General features: G+C 37.8%; 1 protein-coding gene across 1 annotated transcript; it reads right to left on the bottom strand.

Moving 5' to 3' along the window:
- Nucleotides 1-3,492: 3,492 nt before the first annotated feature.
- Nucleotides 3,493-9,545, bottom strand: TRMT9B (tRNA methyltransferase 9B (putative)). The gene is made up of 3 exons (XM_062574795.1): nucleotides 9,392-9,545; nucleotides 6,031-6,204; nucleotides 3,493-4,529 (listed from the first exon to the last, which is right to left on the bottom strand). Exons 1-3 carry the CDS (start codon nucleotides 9,543-9,545, stop codon nucleotides 3,493-3,495), a joined length of 1,365 nt encoding a protein of 454 aa, XP_062430779.1.
- Nucleotides 9,546-20,231: the final 10,686 nt, after the last annotated feature.

Genomic DNA, 20,231 nt, shown 5'->3' with positions numbered 1-20,231 from the left:
TATGACATCTCCATGTGCCAGTTAAAGATAGATGAGCAACACAGGAGAAATCCTAGCCCGCTGAAGTCAACAGCGGGTTTGATACTGGGCGAACCAGGGGGACAATTTTGCCCTTCCGTCAGAGGAGAAACACAGGGCTACGTTCTCGTTTTTACCATGTAACAGTCAGATCTAGTAGTCTGGACATCACTGTGATTTTTAGCATATAAGCACAGCAGGATTTTATTTATCTGCTCAGTTATTTCTTATAGGCTTTGCAATGGCAAACACAGTTGTCTGAGCACATTAAAAATGTCCGCAAGGTAGTAACAGCTGGGATCACATGGATTCTTTGGGAAATGACGTTTTGCTGAAGACAGGCCATGTCAGAAGAGGAATCAATCCAAAGAGACGTTGGCAGCGCTCCGAGCGAGGCAGGCCGGCTTCTCGTGAGCTGATACAGCTGCCGCGGAAGCCGGCAGCCTCCCGAGAAGATGGAGATTGAATAAAGGCATGACGCAGACACGGGCAGACCTGTGATTTCGCGACCTCCTCTGACTGATCCTCAAGCTGTAGCAATTGTGCTACACGCAGGCGATACGTCCTCAGAGGAAAAGTGAGTATGGAAAACCAGCGTGGTTAACCCCCAGCCATTCCTAACGATACAATCCAAACCTTGTAGGTAGCTCAGCTTAACGGCCTCAGCTCAAAACAGGAGAAAATCCAATATACAAATAAGTAATGGTGAAAGCATCCCTAGTCAGGAATCTCAAAGAAAACAGGGCATGAAAACTCTCCAAGCACAAAAGCAGTTTAAAGGTACCTTAGTAGTTTTGAGACGGCAGAGCAGGAAGTCTTTACAAGAGCCTAAAACACAGGCTCAGCCTTTTACAAGGATAGTAAGTCTCTGTTGTAAAGACAACAGAAATGTTTCCTTCCCTAATTCACCTCAAATTTATCAGCCTGCTTGGCTATACACTGAATGCTGCATGGCTAGATTGTAGAAGTGCAGATAACAAAATTATAATGCCCCTTTTCCCTGTTCACTAGCCATGGTTGGCAGTTTACATTTACACATTCTTATAAATACATTTGTGTATGTATAACGGAGTTCCTGAATGCTGAGGTTCAAGGACAAACTTTCAAAGTTGGCTACATGATGACTAGCAACTACCTCCTACCAAAATGTGACGCACATCTCAGAGGCGCTGAATGTCCACTAGCACATCTTATCTGGAAGCAACCGAGCTCACTTCTGAAATCCTCGAGCTCCTCCGGATGTTCCCGATGGGTGAGGCAGGTCTCCCCAGCAGGGTATGAGCACATTGCAGAAGAGGTGCTGAGACCAGCACAATCCACGCTGCCTCTGCAATACGCACGCAGGGGATTTTTGCACCAGCTTTCTGAGACTGGGGAGCAGCAGGAGCAACCGTGGGATCTGGCAGTGCAGGAAACATTGACTTTTTTTTGAAGCAAGATGCAGACACAGGGTTGCAAAGCCCCAGGCTGTACTGAAAGTAGTATTTGGAGTGGAATAATATTTCAAGAGTCTCTGATGCATGGCTCTGACTATGTTTGTATTTTCAAAAGGCAGCGGGGAATGCAGGTATTTCCCTCCTGCATTTGGCACAGTCCCAGGAAGGATAAAGCACAAGGATCCCAAACTATGAGAAAGACAAAGACGTTCGGTCTACAAGCATCACTTCGGCAAACAAAAATATAAAACATTACCATTTAGTAATTACTCCTGGCCAGCTACACCTGAAAGCATTCACAACCACTAAGGCTTGAACAACCCAAAATCCATCTACTTACACTGCTTAGAGTGGAAAAGTTTAAAAAGCATATGCAAGACGTTTGATAATTCACTGCTTCAAGTTTGGTATTTCAATGCAGTTGCTTTGTATTTCAAAGTTCTTTGCTGAATCTTCATTATGCAGGCAGACATTTTAATTATGTGGGTCTCTAAACCGCTGCACCTCCAAAGGGTTTTGGAGTGAACTTGTGCAGCTGCATTAAGTGGTCCAGAAATCATGTCAATTCACATTTGCAGAAGACATGTCCTACTCTAAAACCACTGACTGCAAACAAAGCCTAGAAATGGAGTAACTGTGCAAACAAAGCAGTTAGCACAGCCCAACCTTGTTTCCATTGATAACTATTACATTTCTTTTACTGATTTTTATAAGCCAGAGGATGACATTATTTTATTGATGCCACTTCACCTCATAAGCAATCCCACTGAAAAGGATCAGTTCATTTGAGTGTGAAGAACTATATGAGGGCCAGTGATACAACCTGGAACAACTGGATAATGACCAGACACAGTGCTCAGCAAAATTATGTTTTACAGGGAAAGGGAAAGCTGTTTTAGCAGTGAATTATCCTTCAGATCTCCAACACCTAGAGACATCAGGAACTTCAAAAGGCTCATTTGAAGTGCAGAAGACAGAGATATCAAATACTTTGTAATCTGATTTGCAATATTTTATTTACAAACTTGACTTGTATCCTCTTCCTACCTACACTATTTAACAGATCGTTTAATAAACATTCTAAGGTGAGTGAGTGAGGAGAGCAAATGCGACAGCTGACCAGATATGCACTGGAATTTTATTCATTTTATCTTAGCTTCCCAGGCTTATCAAAAAGATATATGTATATCAATGTTTCTGATATGTATTTGATAGCTTGTAACCTTTATGTAATACTGATATTCTCTTTAACCTCTCTGACTTTTCTGTATACATCACCAGAGAAAAAATTGCAGCAGAGGAAATTAAGATAAAGTATTTGCGAGAACTAGCATATAAAACTTACCCTGCACCCGAGACACCAGTTAAATTGCTTTTTAAATAAAAGACCAAAATACTGGTCAAAATCTATCCTGTCACTTTGTCACAAATAGAATGACAGAATATGCAGAGCTTGTTTTGTACATGGTTTTGCCTATTAATAAGTAGCACTGGGACCATGCTTGCTCCCAGTTCTGCAGCATGTATTCAGGCAGCCTACATTCAAGTACATTTTAAGATGTGCCTATATCTCTATCTATAGGACTCTGAGATTCAGACAGCTATATGAGAACAGAGAGTAATATAACACGTTTAAGTGATGTAAAAATGGTTGAAGAACCAAGCCTTAACTTTTTACTGAAAGAATATTTCTCACAAAAGATGTCTGTTCCTTTCCTTCTCTTATAAAAATGTTTTATTTTTCAATAGAAAAGTATATTTAAAAACACAGTTATTTGCTAAAAGCAATATAAAACTTTCCAATTTTAACTTCATAAAAGTTTAACAAAACATAAATATTGTTAACCACCTTCATTTCTATATACAGAACTTGCATTAGATAGATTTGTAGGTAGATAGATAACAAAATTGAAAATGGATGGCACACAACTATATGAAATTGAAATTTCATGTCATAGTGCATGATTACAGGAACATAAGAAGCATCTTATTTTTTAAAATCCCCAGTTATTGAAATTTCGTTCTGTTCTTTTTACAGCTATTTCCCTTTTTTCTCTGCAATAATGCACCAGTTTCCATGATCATAGCAGGAAGAAAGTATCTGAAGCTCAGGCATATTCTCCTCTACCAGAGAGCACAACTCCCCTTCCCGAAAAACATGGTAATAACGCATGAAGGCTTTTGTATCTAGTGTGTCAGCAGTTTGGTCCCCAACAGACACTGCTGAATCCAAAGCAGAATCAGTGGAGTCAGTTGTTGAAGTTCTTTTGAAAAATTTGCTGGCATTAGACTTACCAGCATCATCTTTGTTATAACTGCAGCTGTAGTCGCTGTCTTCCACTGGGCCACTCACAAATGAAGTTTCTTCACTTTTGCTCTGAATTACACTTTCGTGTCCTCCATTTAGATTTAAATCCTTCACTGCATCTGTGGCTGGTGACCACCCTGTTTTTTTGACAGGCAGGTTTTCGACAAACACGTCATCATCATCTAAACTTTGTTCTTTTAAAAGTGCCCCATGAAGACCTAACTCCAAACTGCAGTGTCTTGAATGCTGAATAGATATGGCACTGTTTGTCCATTCTCCTTCATTCTTCAGAGGCTTCATCTTCTCAGATTGCTTTCTCAGGGCTGATTCATCCAAGGATCTGGAGGAAAACCATGAACGGAAAGATCTTCCTAGAGCACTGTAAAATCTGTTTTCATCTTCAGAAATTTTCATGCAGCAGGCTCTGGACAGGCAATGGTCCATATTGCGGGAATGCTTTGAATCTGTATCTGACTGCAGTTTGGCTGGACAGCTGCAGTCAGAGATGACTAGCTGTGCAGGGTGTATCTCCTGGCTTTTTACAGTTTGCACAAACTCACCCTTATCTTCGGATTGATTCGATTCTGAAAAATGCCGTGAGCACAAGGCCTTGTTCCAAGGAACAAATACATCTTGTTTCTCAAAGCGGCGATTCTTCTGTTCCATAGCCCAAACATAAATCATCATCTGGCCTCCGGGCATCAGTACCCTCGCCATTTCCTTTATTGCTCTGATTCTTCTTTGTTTAGTTGAGAAATGATGGATCACTACAAAAAATGAAAGGCATTATGTATTGAATATTAGCATTTTGTATTTCCTGCTCCAACCTATTCTGTGCGTTTAATCATTTTAGTTGCCACATCACATGTATCACTCACTGCAAGCCACTAACAGTGTCATATTTATTGGTAACACCATGCAAGTTTACACTGGATTGCTCTCTTTCACAACAAACAGGATCTATGCAGTCCCTATCTAAGCAATTCATTTTATGGACTCAATATTCTCCACAGTTAAAATTATATAACTGCTTTGGTGACTCTAAAGAAATATAAAGCCTATAAACAAGATTATACTGGCAAAGCCAAGAAGAGTATTTGAATATTTACACAAATATTTGTCCGTCTCTGGAATGTGATGAGAAACATTTTATCTAGAATTAGATGGCTAGAAGTAAAGCAAATCTCTGTTCAAGAGCAGTTAAAATTCACTATTGTTAAATTTACAAAAATGCCACTTGAACATTTAGTCTGGTCAGGCCTGTAATTGGTATAAATATCACATACATAGGCTATCCTTCAACGTGGGTTGATCTGATAGCACTGGGATCATGCTACAATACCTGAAATGTGGATATGTCTCACTGGCTCACCGGTTCACCAGTTAAAACGAAAGCAAAGTAATATAAATACTGCTTGTATATTAGTCACTGTTTCTTTGCTTTAAAATTTTGTACATTTGTGTAAAACACACTTTAAATTACAGTTCTGACATATTTTGAGTAGTTTCTTTATTGTCACCAATAACAACTTTCATGCTTCATCATTTTGCTCATATGATGAAAACAGTCTGAAAGACTGGGTAGCATAGAGTTAAAAAGCAGATATTTGAATTTGCTCTCTCTCTTGCTTTCCCCTTCCTCTTCCCTCTCTCTCTCCTTCTCTTCTTATCTTCCTTCCTCATCTACTCTTTCCTCACTATACCTCTCAACTATGAATAGTATTGTCAAAAAGAGGGATCAGAGGATTTAAGACTCCGAGATTCTTGACTTATTTTAGATAACAGGTACTTGGATGGCTCTAAATTCTTACTTCATGACTATTTTAAGACAAATATATATTCATAGCACATGATAGTTAACATGAGTTTCAGGTTCTGATCTAGTCAAAGCAAGTTTTCATTTCAATGCATTTGCTGGTCAAAACAGATCCTAAGGAGGAACCAAGAGTTTATCTTGACCACCTAAAGTGTTTAAACTCTAAGCAACATTGTTTATACTAGTTTTTACTTGTTTATAACGCATGTTAGAAAGGAATCTTTTCTCCACGGGGCAGACAAGGCAACACATAAACAAATGATCCAAACAAATGACCTCCCTGGTCAACAGCACCACTGCGCAATGACCCTAGGTTTTTTTCTTGTTTACTACATTTACTTCAGTAATACCTGCTATGATTGTAAGGGAATTGTTTCAAAACAAATTTAACCGAAAAGGATCCATAAGAATTCCTATTTTTTGCAGGACCAAATGCATGTATAATCTCTTACCTCCAATGGAAATGACTGCATTGAAGCACTGATCCCTAAAGGGAAGGTTAAGGTTGTCACATACCAGAACTTCATCACCTTTCCTCCTTGCAATCTCTACCAATGGTCCACAGTAATCACAGCCAAGAGTATACACCTGACTGTTGACACTGAGATATTTTCCAGTTCCACAACCTGAAAAGAAAAGAATACTCTTTACTATAATAGAAGTCATATGTTATGAACATTTGCTATCCCTTCCAAAGCAGCAAAAATATTCGGGTGAAGGGGGTGTCTTTCCTAATCCTAGAGTTTTCTGGAAAACAAAATGTGGATTTGCTCCTACCAGCCTAATTCCCAAAGGATTCATTTGGACCGTTTGAAATTGTATGTTTACACTATTAGGAATGGCATGACATAAACATCACCATCAAAAATCTCTTTCCATAGCCCTTTGTAATACCAGGTTATCCATATTTCTTTGGGGAAGAAGGGTACGTGCAGGTGACAGATACTGACTGACCCTCTGCAGCTGCTCTTACATACCACAGAATAAGAGAAAAGCCATGCCAGTTCACACTGGCACTCTATACAGTCCAGTATCTTTTTTGCAGTAGTGACTGTAAACAGGCATCCAGGAAAAGCAGGAACAGGGTAAGCATCTATGACCCTTTTTCTCAGTACCCTCCCAGCCTCCGACTACTTTCTGCTTGGGGGATGTCCTGAAACTAATATGGTTTGTCTTTTTGGTGAGCTGCAAAGATCTTTCTTCCAATAGTCTCTGCTAAATCCCATGCACTACATCTGCAAAACTTCCTATTTATAGAGGATGCAAGGGAAAAGGACTAATGAAGACACGGATCCATTGGCCCACAGCTAGGTCTCCGTACTGGAGCCATCATAGTCCATGCTTCATGTCCTGTTAACAACTCCACCAAGATCTACAGCCAGGTAGAGATCTGTGACTGCAAATCAGAGGAAAAGATTTCTCTCTAAGAAATCCTAAATGACAACTATGATTGACACAAGTCAGAGAGGAGAATTTTAACTTCAGATACAGACTCAAAGATAACTGTGAGTCATGAAAATTTCTCCCATGTTGCAGGCACGTTCTCCTTCTCTCTGCTTTAACACATTATACACATTACATATCACACACAAGAATGTAATGAACAGTTTCAGAATGCCTTCCACCTAAAAGTGTGTCTCCTAAAGGACTGTGCTATACTAAACCGAAATCTTTCAGAGTGTTCTTCAATATTGTACGCATAACAGGCACTTTTCAAAATTAGATTAGGAAACATTCATTGCAGTTATGGGTCAGTAGTGAAGAATAATTTCTGAAAGTTGACAGCTAAGCAACAGGGTAGCAGCTTGGCAAAAAGAACTATCACAGTATTGGAAATTCAATTTAAAGGCCTGGAGTTATCTTTAGAAACATCACTGCTTCTTGCAGCACTGTTGCTCTCATTGATGTTAATGTGCACCATCATCTACAGAGACAGCACAGGAACTGCTGTAAAGGAGCACAACACTTCAGTAGTGAAAAAAAAGCACATTTCCAAAGCAAAAAGCAAGCATTGTTCTTTGAAGTAATTCTCGATATAAATGAAAAAAGATTAATACTATTAATGCAGTTCAAGGATGGTATGCAATAAAACATGAAGCTCTACACATTAGTAAGAAAGTGTGAGCTTTAAAATTAGTGTAAGATCTTATTGGTTATTGTGTTTGTAGAAGGAACGTAGACCATTAAATATGTAAGTTATGTGTATACTGATTTAGACATTTCAGCTGCTTAATATATAGCTTTTGGCAGAGTGTTTTTTAATCATAGAGGGTATTCTGGAGTATTGGGTACACTCCAGAATGAAGCCAAATAGTGGTAACACTCCTGATACTCTGAAATTCCACATTTACAGAAGATTCACTTTAAAGTGAGTCAATAAGAGAGTGTATTTCTTCATGAAGCTATTAACTCTTGCCATGCTATTGTCATTTATTCTGACAAAGGAACAATAATATGGCAATTAGGCAAAAGGATGTTTTATTCTGTTACTATTATCATGCTTCATGTAAAGCTATCAAACAAAAATATTTTAATACTAGGTAGTATTAAACAGAAAAGGAAATTATCAGTTGATTATCTCATTTTGAAACTTTTGGTGCCACCAGGCAACCCTCCTCCAGAAATGCGCACCAAAAGTGAATGCTATAGGCAGATTCCTGTAAGGCACATTAAGCCTGGATGGGAATATTCTTATTGGTAACCTGGTAAGTATCTACCTTCTCTGCAGATGCATCAGATATGCGCTAAAATTATTACAGCTAAACTGTAAAGGGGTGACCTTAAGCTTTCAGCAGCCACCATGATGCCTGCTGGTGCAGCCTCGAAGAACTTCAGCAAAGCTTTAAATAATTCCTAGAGAGTGACAAAACATTTTGTCTGAGAAATATCATTTTAAACTGACTGTTGGATGAATGGATACTACAGGATATTTCCTGAGATGATTACTGAAAACGGTGCAGACACATTAAATAAGATACATATTCATAATAACAGTAGCCCAAGTTTTTTTGTGGGGACTGGGCTTGACAGCAGCAGGAGAGCTGTCATGATCTTTAGATTATGGCCTATAAGATTTTTAACGAATGCTTTCCTCTGACAGGACTAGGCCAATGTGTAATGTATTTGTACATGTATTGTAATTTGCTGCACAGAAGTGCTTTATTAGGCTAAAGAGGAAGGAAAATCCAGGGGTGCAATGGAACATTTGGTTTGAAGTGATGTACTTTATAGGTGTGAATTCATAAAACACAACGGAAACACACCAGCATCTGCAAATCCCAAAGGAGTCTGTAGGTTCACTAGTTGGTCAAGTTATAAAATGAACATATAGAAAACACAAGGCCATAGCAAAAAAAAAAAAAAAAAAAAGTTTTGCTGTCCATATTCGGGATCACTGGGAGATTCTGACATCTTAATTCTTTTTTTTTAACAATGAATTCATCAGATTTCTTTCAAATCTGGAGTTTTAGAACAAATTAACAAAATGAAAAATGAAATAATTAACCTATTAACACTTTTTTTTAAGAAAGTCTGCAGGGGAACCACAGACCACTAGGTCTAGGTTGGGGAAACTGGTAGATTAAGGCTTACCTCAATCAAAATAAGTTTAAAATTGTATTTATTGGCTACCTAATGTACTATCAAATATATTACAAAATAAGTGGTAAATGGCAACTAGTATGGGTTTAAGAATAATTTTAAAACAATTTTAATAAGATGATTAAAAATTTTTAAAAACAATTGCTCTGGAAGATGTGTACAATTAACCTACGAGCTAGACAATATTTTGGTGCATCCAAAGGAACAGCTTACCTATGTCTGCAACGAGACTGCCCGGCTTCTGCTCCAGCAGAAAGTGACGGACACGAGGCCACACTTTGCTCTGCAGATCATTAAAGTAGGCAGCTGTATTTTCATATACACTATGCACATGCTGCTTTTCTAGCTGGGTAGCCTCATGTTCCATCCTGGAAACAATGAAGAACCATTATGTACAACAAAACATGGACTGTTGTAGTCTAGATTTTACATTTTATAGTTTTTTATAATTCATGACCCTGTAAGCTTACATTTATAAAATAACTAGACTCATTTAACAAGCATTGTATTTATAAAATGCTTTTAATCAGAGTCTGATTTTATTTTATTGAAGTCAAGAAAAATTTTCAACATAACATCATGCCTTAGGAGCACTGTATAAGTACATGTGCCTATTCAATAGTGTGCATATTCCCAGGTAAATTCACTAAGATAGTCGAAAACAGCTCTGCTGTAAAACAGAGCATGTATCCAGTGAAAATGCAGAATGATTAACAGGAAGTAAAGTGCAGACTTTCCAGTTGAAGCTAAGGTGTGCAGATAGATAGAATACAATTATTTTATTTGAAATATAGCCTGAACCCTGAAACCAAAGTCCCTCAATCATGCACAAATTATTAGTAGTTTACCACTTACCCTCTAAAAGCAGTGAGTTGGTTTGAAATTTTTCAGCAACACAATGTTTCGACAAAAATCATCATTTCCCTACACCACTCTATTAACTTAATCTCTTAGCAAAGTATTTTAGTTTAATGATTCATTTCATAAGTGGCATCTTATATATACTTCTAATATTACCCCTAAGCTCTTGTAAAACACCAAGTGGATACAGACACTGAATAACTTTATACAGAATCTTAAGTCTTCCTTAAGTTTTCCTCTTATCCAAGGATCAATCGGGGCTGGCCTTAATATTTCATGGAAGCTGATAAAATTGCATTTCAAGTGTTAAGGCACTCTTCAACTAATTCCAACAATTGCCTGTTTATTCAGGAGTTTTTCCTTCCCATTATTATAAAAGAGTTGATTAATGTCCAAGTACTCAGCAGAGACTAAAGCCTGCTTCCAAATTTCTTTCATGAGGTAAAGTAATGTATTATCAAGGTGAAATTACAAGAGTGATTTATTTGGCTGCATTTGAAAATGCCAAAAACAAAAACATTAACACACAGCAAGTTCTTCTTTATTTTCCTTTGCTTTCAAATAACAGGCATTTCTGGACTCACAGTGAAAAATGTTTCTTTCTGTCTTTTTTACTGTTGAAATAAGTTATTATGATAAGTGATTTAAATAAAAAGAGTACGAGTCCTTTAAAACATCTTTCCTACAAATGCCCTATAACCTTCTTAACTTAGAAAATCCCAGTGTCTACAAAGAAAATATTCATATGCTTTAAGTGTGCATAAGTGTTCATAACAGTACAGCCCAAGACTTCACCCATTTCATCAGCGTTACGCAGTCTGCTATGTAGGAGGGCAAGTCAAATTGCTGCAATGGTCTATTCTGACTGTAGCATCTGTGAATATCTCTCTTCAAAGTATTTGCATGGTCTGTCTTCAAAATCCTTACTTTCTTCTTTTTTGGTATGAGCTATAATTTGCTTTGACGATGCATTATCTCTGCTTTAACTAGCAGTGCTGCTGGGTATATAAACAACTTTGCAGTTTAATTCAGTAATAGAATAGTAAGTCCCCAGCAGATAAATCCTCAGCGTCATTTTGAGGAGTAGAAAACTGTAACAAACTGACTCAACAACAGAAGTGGATAGTACTAAAACATGGACTTGAAAAGATACAACATGTTTCAGAGCTTACTCAGTCAGAACTTTTCTCAGAAGGCCATTTCAAGTAACGCCATTGGACAGGATGGGTTAGTTGCAGCAATTTCACTAACCATTCATTACAGTCACTGTAAAACCCAATATTTCTTTCTTATTCAACTCCCAACTAAAAGAGATTGGTTGTTTCATGTCTGCAGCTATCTTTCCTCTCTGCCTCAAAATAAACTGCATTTTGTTGTTCTGCTGCCCAGAAATCCTCTATTTATAAGTAGAAATTCCAAAGACTAACAATCATTTGTCTTCTTTTGTCATCCAATATGCTCCTTGCTCAAATTTGTATTTCAGGTTTGGTTACTATGTGGTTCTGTGTTTCCAAGTGTTTTTATCTTTCTTCTTCAAGCTCTTTGTTCAAGTTTTGCATTTCTAAAAAAGAAAAAAACACATAAAACAAAAAAACTGCAGAGAAGAATGTTTTTAGTCATTCATACTGATTTCCAAATGCTACAGAAATTCTAGTTTCTGTCAACTATGGGATTAGTTGGCTGAACTGAAGGTTAATTTGGATGTTTTACATAAACACACAAAAAAAAACCCTTAGATTTAACTTCGAAGACAGTAAGAATTTTTCCATTGACTTTTAAATATTGATATACAATATTATATTACATTTTCCTAAAATGTTTTCATTAAATTCTAGTGTAGGCTGAAAGTTAGCTTAGCTTCCTACAGAATCACAAGACCATTAAGTTTTTGCCTTCAACTTTCTTATTCACTGGGACTGGTATTGAATCTTATGCTATACTGGACATCCTAGAGATTTCCATGTATTTCCATGATTTCTATATCAGAGATTATTACTTTAGATGCATTTAATAAACATTTTAAAGATAGTAATTTGGTTATAATCTTAGAGAAACTGTAGTCTACTAAAATAAAAATTATTTCATTCACAGTTTCATTACAACTTCCATTCCTGTTGACTATTTTTACGTTGTAGATAGTTAAGTTAAATAAGGAAGCTAGACTTGCCAGCCTGACTTTCTATTTGAAACCTGTAACACTGTTGGGTTTTACTTTGCAGCATGGCAGGGAAATGTCTTAGCAGTAAACCTCTTCATTTTAAGGTTTATCAAAGGCAAGAAATTTGTGGAGTCTGATCTGCCCTGCAGCTGAACCAGCTTTGCACAAGACTCATGTCACTGAAAACATCAATGAAGAATCAGAAATTTAAAACTATGTTACTTTACAAGCCAAACACCATACTTCTTTCTTCATAAAAATAAAACAAAAACAAAAAACTATTTTGCCTTAAGTATTTCCGTTGTATATAAATTGGAGAAAATGTTCAGTTTATCCAGTTTCCAGATTGTAACTTCCAGAATAATGGGGAAGTCTGTTTAGCAAAGGAGGTATCAAAAATCTAAGATGTCCTGAAATCCCAATGCTCCAGCATCTGCTCCATTTAAGGTAGCTGGAAGCCAGGTACCAAAAAGCCAGGAAAGAGAGGAAAAGCAGAAGAAACTGGCCATGCTTTCCCCATGCTCAACTCTCCTTTTTTTGTGTGATAGCCTACGCTCCTGTCAAAGGGTTACATAGAAACTTAGTGCAGAGCAGGGAGTGTGCAGTAAATTGGCACCTGGCTGTTCAGTCACTCTCTGGCAAGCCTTGGCAAGTCCCCAAAATGTGGATGCAGCTTAAGAAATGCAAGATTCCTGCAAATAAGCAGCTATGATAACACATGAAGAACAGGAGCCTCTTCCCTTTCACTGCTTTATGGTTCAGCTAGGTTCATTTTTTTAGACAACAACAGGCCCTTGTTGTGGTTGCTCTAGGATGAGAAACAAAATCAGATGAAAGCTACCACTGAGAGTTTTGCTGGTTTCATGGGCAAATGGACCACCAGTCCATGACATGTAATTGTGATATATGAACAACATATGTTTGAAAGTAAATAGGCTATGCTCCTTTTTCCTACGTTGCTGGTTTCCTTTTTTGTTAAAAAAGCAAAGCAAAATAGAAAACAAAAAATACAGCTTTCCAAGAGTTAAAGGAAACATACCAGCATATACTTTCATGTATTTTTATAGCTACACATCTCACTAACAGTTCTCTGAGTTCAAGGGAATTCATTTTCTTCTTTTTCCATTAACATTTTGAAACCTTTTAGATAATTAACTTTTCAAGGATATTGCTTTAAAGAAAGTCATGCTACTTGGACTTATTCTATCACTGCTGAAGTAATAGATGCATTTTGTGATGTGACCTTGAAATGCCAACAATGAAAAATTAATAATCCCAGTTCCAATGACTTAAAAAGATGAGATTCTTATTTATTTGCTTTTCAGTCAATTTTCGTGCTATTTTTGAAGAGTCTGACTTCCAATTCTGGCTAACTCCTTTAAATATCTTTGCCTCAGAGCACAAATGAGCCAGTTACTGGCTCTGATATGCAAGAGCTGCCCTAACACTGAAATGCAGGAAGTAGTATTCAATTCCAAATCTCTTCCTCTACCACATCGTACCCAAACCTTTCCACATCTTCCTGCAGTCTGTCTGAAACTCTTGTAGCCCTCCTTATCCACCTCAAATTCACAGAATTTTATCACAGAATAGTTGGGGTTGGAAGGGACCTCTGCAGATTACCGGGGTCAAGATCCCTGCTCAAGCAGGGTCAAATAAGGTAGGTTGCCCAGCACTGGGTCCAACAGGGTTTTGAATATCTCCAGAAATGGAGACTCCACAACCTCTCTGGGCAACTGATTCAACTGCTCTCACGGGGAAGAAGTGTCTTCTTGCATTCAAGTGGAATTTCCTGTACTTCAGTTTATCCACTGCCTCTTGCACTGTTTCTGGGCATCACAGAGCAGAGTCTAGCCCTGTTCTCTTGACACTCTCCAATCGGGTATTTATATACATTGATAAATCCCCTCCCCCCCAAATGCAGGTCTTGGCCCTTCCCTTTGCTGAATTTCCTGAGGTTCCTCTGCCCATTTCTCCATCCTGTTGAGGGCCTTCTGAATAGCAGCTCAACCACTGGGTGTATCAGCCACTCCTCCCAGGTTTCTGTCATCAGCAGACTTGCTGATGTGCATTTGGTGCATTCATTCCTGTCATCCAGGTCATTAAGGAAGCTATTAAAAAGCACTGGCCCCAGTATCAATTCGTGGGTGGTACCACTAATGACTGGCATCCAGCTGGACTTTGTGCTGCTGATCCCAACCAGCTGAGCCCAGGAAATTTGCAGTCCACTTCACTGACAATTTATCTAATCCAAACTTCATCAGCTTGTCTATGAGGCTGTTACGGGAGATGGTGTAAAAAGCCTTACTAAAGTCAACATAAACAACATCTACTGCTCTCCTCTCATCCAGTCATCTCATCATGGAAGGCTATCAGGTCAGGTAATTTCCAGTAGCTGGATGATTTCCCCTTCATAAATACATGTTGATTACTCCCAATAATCTTCCTTTCCTTCATGTATCTGGAAATGGTAGCCTGGATTAATTGCTCCATCACCTTCCTAGGGACTGAGTTGATGCTGACTGGCCTGCAGTTTCCCAGATTCCCCTTCTTTCTTTTCTGAAGATAGGAGTGACATTTGCATACCTCGAGCCCTCAGGAACCTCTCCTGACCACCATGACCTTTCAAAGATAAGCAAGAGTGTCTTTGCAATGACATCAACCAGCTACCTCAGCATTTTTAGGTGCATCTGATCAGGGCTCAAATTCTACTTACTCCTTCCAGAGGCCAAAGATTTTCATATCTTTCTCTGTCTACCTTAACATATTTTAAGCCACCACCACTATTTTAATTTGATGCTTAACACGAGGAAGTCTTGAGCTGGCTCACATTTTCAATCTCTCCTCACCTCTATTCCTAGGTCAGTCACAATACCTAGAAAGTGATCCAAAATTTTTGTCAAAGGCCTCTGGAAGCATCCCATGATTTGTATCACAGACATCAAATCCTGCACCACTGCACCATGAACATTGCACCAGAACAATTAGTCTTGATTAATCTGAGCCACAGACCTTCCTTTCCCTTTCTTTCTCACAACCACCTATTTTCCCTCTATTTATCTGACCAGCAGCAAAAACTCCTGAAGTTGACTTCAGCTTAAATTGAGTTTGAATGCAGGATTACGGGCTATTCATAAGAACTCATATTTAACACTTCACACACGGATGGCAATTCTCAATCCTATTTTGGATTAGGACCTCCTACTTCAAAAGTCTATGAAATTCAGCACAGTTGTATCTCATCTTTAATCATTATCAAGTGCTACAATAACAACATATATATATATATTTTGGTTACACACGCAAGATCTGAAGCCTTGTTCTCACTACAGCCATGGATACGGTAATCTAATTGCTAACGTTAAATTGAACAATATAAACCATACGGGCCAGGTCTATGTCACACAACACCCTGTTCTCCAGCAATAGCGAGATCAGCTGTAGCTGGTATTAACAGCTAGGTAAAATGTGGAGTAGTCCAACCAGTATTCTCTCCCCTCATCTAGAAAACAGGGAGAACTGACTCTTCTGTTCTATACAGTGAGCAACACTTCCAGTTTATTTCCACTTTGCTTAAGGTTGACCAATTTTTTCACTTGACTATAAATAGCCATGATAAAGCTGTAAGTGTACAGCCCTTACAGTCACCTGCAAACCACAGTCTCAGTTTCCAAGCAAATATGAAAACCCAGTTCCTCTGCAACTGCAAAACTCCTTTCCAGATCTTCTCAACAGCAAAGCTAAGATTTTTCTAGAACTTTGCTCACTCTTAATTTATACATCACAGTAACAAAGTCAGTCCTGATTGATAGCCCTCTCCCATTTCATTAATAAAGTCAGCAAATAGGAGCATGATGACATACTAAATTGCTTCCAGATATGAATCATTACTTAAAGCAGCTTTACTAGTAAACACAGGATAATGAAACAAAATAATAGTAATCCTGCAGTGAACGGCTAAACTAGCTGCAATCCCAGGTTAGCAAAAGGATACAGTAGGATATGATTTGCTTACATAAAGCTAACAACGATGGTAATTAATTTCACCCACTCATGAATCGTAACAATCTCATGAAAATGCACAGCCTGAAACCGGAGCAAGGGGAACTCTGTGCAGTATAGCTAAACCATTACTGAACTAGAGTCCTGATTCCAGGCTCTTCCTTCAGCAAAATACGGAATTTTGCTGAAGACATGAAGGACACGGAGCTGAGCCCCGCTCTAACAAGAATGGCTGTTATTCAAAGCGCTCATTGTGAATCTAGCATTTTAAAATAATGTCATTAATCGAAATAACATTGCTATCATATTTTTACTCACTAAAAGAGAGAAGAATCTTGTTCTAAAGATAGACTGAAAGTACTGAAGTTGTTCTTTCAAGATCTTGGGCTAAATGAAAATTTATGATTCACACACTGTGAATGACAGCCATTCAATATCACATTTATTTTCTATTAGTTTTATTTTCCAGTCCAGGTAAAACCTAACACTATTCACTGCACATCCTATTCTTGGATCAGTTAATCATTTAGTATTCCCCTTGCTGTTGTGCACTGGGGGGTTATAGTACATACAGCTGAAAGGCTACACTGTAAACAGATTTATTTCACTAAGCACATAAACACCATTCTATACAAAGGCAACTTCCAGCTAAGATGACATGCACAAAAACAGACCCTTTGCTATTTAAAAATACTGAAGAAGTAGCACACTCATGTGCAGAAGTTGCACAGTCCTTTAAAGTGTCTGTTCCTCTTCACTATCACTTGAAAAAAGATACCAGAACTCCCAGTAAAGATGGTCCCTTCCTCCTGAGGTGCCATGCAGTCAAAAATCAGAATTGCTAGATTTGCACTGATGTGCACATCCAGATCCTTTAGGGCAGGACACAACTTGCTTTCCAGATGGAGAGAGCACATTGCCTCTTGCCAGTGGCAATCCAAGCAGCATTTACAGCTTGGATTACCAGCCACAGACTAAAGGAGGGGGAGCAAAGTGTAGAAAAGGGTTAAAGCAGAGGGAAGACTTAACAGAAAGAACTGCAGCTGTGAAGCCAGAGCTGGTAAGCATTTCCATTTCAGTACAACTTTGCAGAAGGTGAGTGTGTGATTTCTCTACTTCCATGTGCTGGGAAAAGGTTCTGAGCTTGTATTATTTTACTGATTTTGAAGGCAAAATTAAAATGCCTTGTAATCCTTTTTCATTGATGGATATATCTTGGCCCACAGAGGTCTTCTCAGTAAATATTTACAATCACTTTGTAGCTCCCTACTCAAAGGTATGAACAGTCATCAGTCCTGATCTAAACTGCTCACAGTCTAAAGAGACATCACTAATTGTAGTACAAAGGAATATTGGTATTTTGGGGGGCATTTTTTCTTCATGAGGTATATTGTTTATTTGCAACTCTCCCACTGCCTGCACTGTATGAACCAAATACTCACCAGTATCATTACAGCTAAGTGTAAGGCAGGATCTGAAGAAAGTAGGGTTTCAACTACAGAAGAAGGTTGAATTTGAAGCATCAAAAACACAAGTAATACAGTTGGAGTAATAATTTTAAAGGATGACTTTAGCTGTATTTTATATTCACTCTTCATTTGACAGATCAAAGATTACAGTGTTTGACAAGGGTTTGGATATGACTTTTAGACACAAAAGACATACAAAAAAGTTTGAAGCAGCGAAACTGGAGGAAAATGGGCAAGACCTGAAGACAAGCGAAATCTGTAAGGAAAAGACATCTCTTCAGTCATAGGCCTTAGTGAAAGACTGTGGTGATGCAGCACATTATAATTATAGTTTCAAATCCACATGGCTTACTAGTAGCTTATCATACCTGCTCACATACAGTATCCTGACTTTCATCAGCCTGCTGATGTAATGGTCAATACGGAAAAGTTCCAGTGCCTTTCTGCTAGAGTTAGCATATTTTAGTAGAAAGCAGTTGAATTTTCCCCTTCTCTAGGTACAATCTCCAACATAAGCTTGTAATGTCAATGCTCATTCCATATGGTGTTCATCTCCTCAAATGCCCATATGGCCATCAGTGGCCTCTATCATGGTCTATTCACCCAGAATAGCAAAAATGACCACAACATGGAGGACTTAATTAGGAGACTGATCTATTACTAAACAGAGGTACCTTTCACGCAGCTTTGCAAATATAATTTCCCAAGAACAAAGAATTTTTCAGCAGGAGCTGATTTAGCCTATATTCTTTCTTCTCTGAAAGGGGGAGCTGAACTCCTTTCCCTCACATAGGGTTGACTTTGAAACAGAAGTACATCAGTTGATCTGTCCTGTAATAGTAAAAACTATGGATAGAAGAGTATTTTTATAAATAATCTATATGCTGATCTGTATAATCCACATTTTTAAAGTTTATTAATAAATGTATACATTAACGGACTTTAAAGCTTGTAAGGAAAAGCCAGTGGGCTTTTATACACAAATCTTCCATTGCTCTTTTGCATTTTAATACTGATTCAGCAACAAAAAAGGACCATGAAAGCTTTAAATAAGTCCATTAGCATTCTACTATTAATGATGGTTAAACCAACTGCAAATTATAACCTTTCTGATTGTCTTGAAAGACAATAACAGAAGACAAGTTTATATATCAGGAAAGAGCAGATACAAGAGGCTTCTGCTGATCTTTGTATCAGAGATATTCTAAAATGTGGTCTGTAAAGTAAGATTTGAACAATTTTTTTGTGTTATCACAAAATTATATATGAAGGAAATTTAAACAAAGTCTTAAATCTGCTTAGGCCAGCAATGGATTGGTGATATTTTAGACCTCAGTGCATATGCTATTTGTTAAATCAATTTCTGTAATACTTGAACATACTAGCACTGCAGACAGAATTAAGAATGGACTGAATACACAAATTTGCCTACTAGTGTTTGTCAAGTTCTTGTCAGACCTTGAGATTCCTTCAAAGACTGACATAAATAGTCCAATCTACAACCAGTTCCAGAAATTAGTTTGTGTTATCAGCAGTGGAGAAACACCAGGAAGGATTTTTTTCCACATCTGATGAAATTAGGAAGGAATGTTGAGAATGTGGAGGTAGAAGGCAACTTGAGTAAAGATCGCAAAATGAGAGTTCATTAGTCTTAGGTGTAGAATGAAAGAAAGGCAAAATCATACATGTCATATAAAATATGAAAATGAATGCAAATTAATGAGTATAGAATAACAATACATACAACAACATGAAAAGGCTAAGGCGTAGAAGGAGAAAACAACTATAACAAAGATAAAGAGCAACAAAAAATATGCTGTACAGACATTAGAAGAGAAAGAAGGGCCAAGAAAGACTTGGTCTACTCCTTAGTGGGATCCAAAATTTAATAAGTGATTTTGCGAAGATCAAAGTGATTAGTATCTTCTTTTTCTTCTTCTTCACTGTTAGGGTTAATTGCAACTAGGCAGCTAATACTCAATATCAGTGACAAAAGGTTAAGAACTTAGATTAGAACAGAAAAAGAATAGGTTGGGGCTTTTTGAGTAAATTCAGTGTTCAGTTTCTAGTCTCATGATATTCTTATAAGCAAACTAAAGACAGTTCACCTAGATGAAACAGCAGTGTAAGTTGGCACTGTCTGAAAGAGAATACTTAGTGTGTAGTTATTGACAATTTACTATCCCCTGGAAGAATACCCTAAGCAAATCTGTACAGGAGTCTATCTTGGATACTACTGACTGATTCCTTTGCATGATGGATTAAAGAATAGCATTACATTTGCAGATGGACCAGACAGACAGGGGTTCAAACCTGCTGGATGATGGGATTAGAATTCATTAGATTAGAACTGATGAGATTAGAATTGTGTTTTGACAGATTGAGAAAGACAAAAGCAAAGTATTTCATTTAGACAAGATTAATCCACAAAGAAAGGGTGAGGCAGGTAGGATGGGATGACTGGCAGCAGTTCTACAGAAACACATCTGAGCATTGTAACATTTCACAGATTTAACACTGTACATTCAGTACTGTTGCAAAAAAAGTCATACAAGAATGAAGA

This window comes from Rhea pennata, chromosome 4 (genome assembly GCF_028389875.1).
Source record: "Rhea pennata isolate bPtePen1 chromosome 4, bPtePen1.pri, whole genome shotgun sequence".
In the NCBI taxonomy this organism is placed as follows: Eukaryota; Metazoa; Chordata; class Aves; order Rheiformes; family Rheidae; genus Rhea; species Rhea pennata.
The sequence above is the reverse complement of the archived record's forward strand: the minus strand, read 5'-3'. Positions and strand labels throughout refer to the sequence as shown.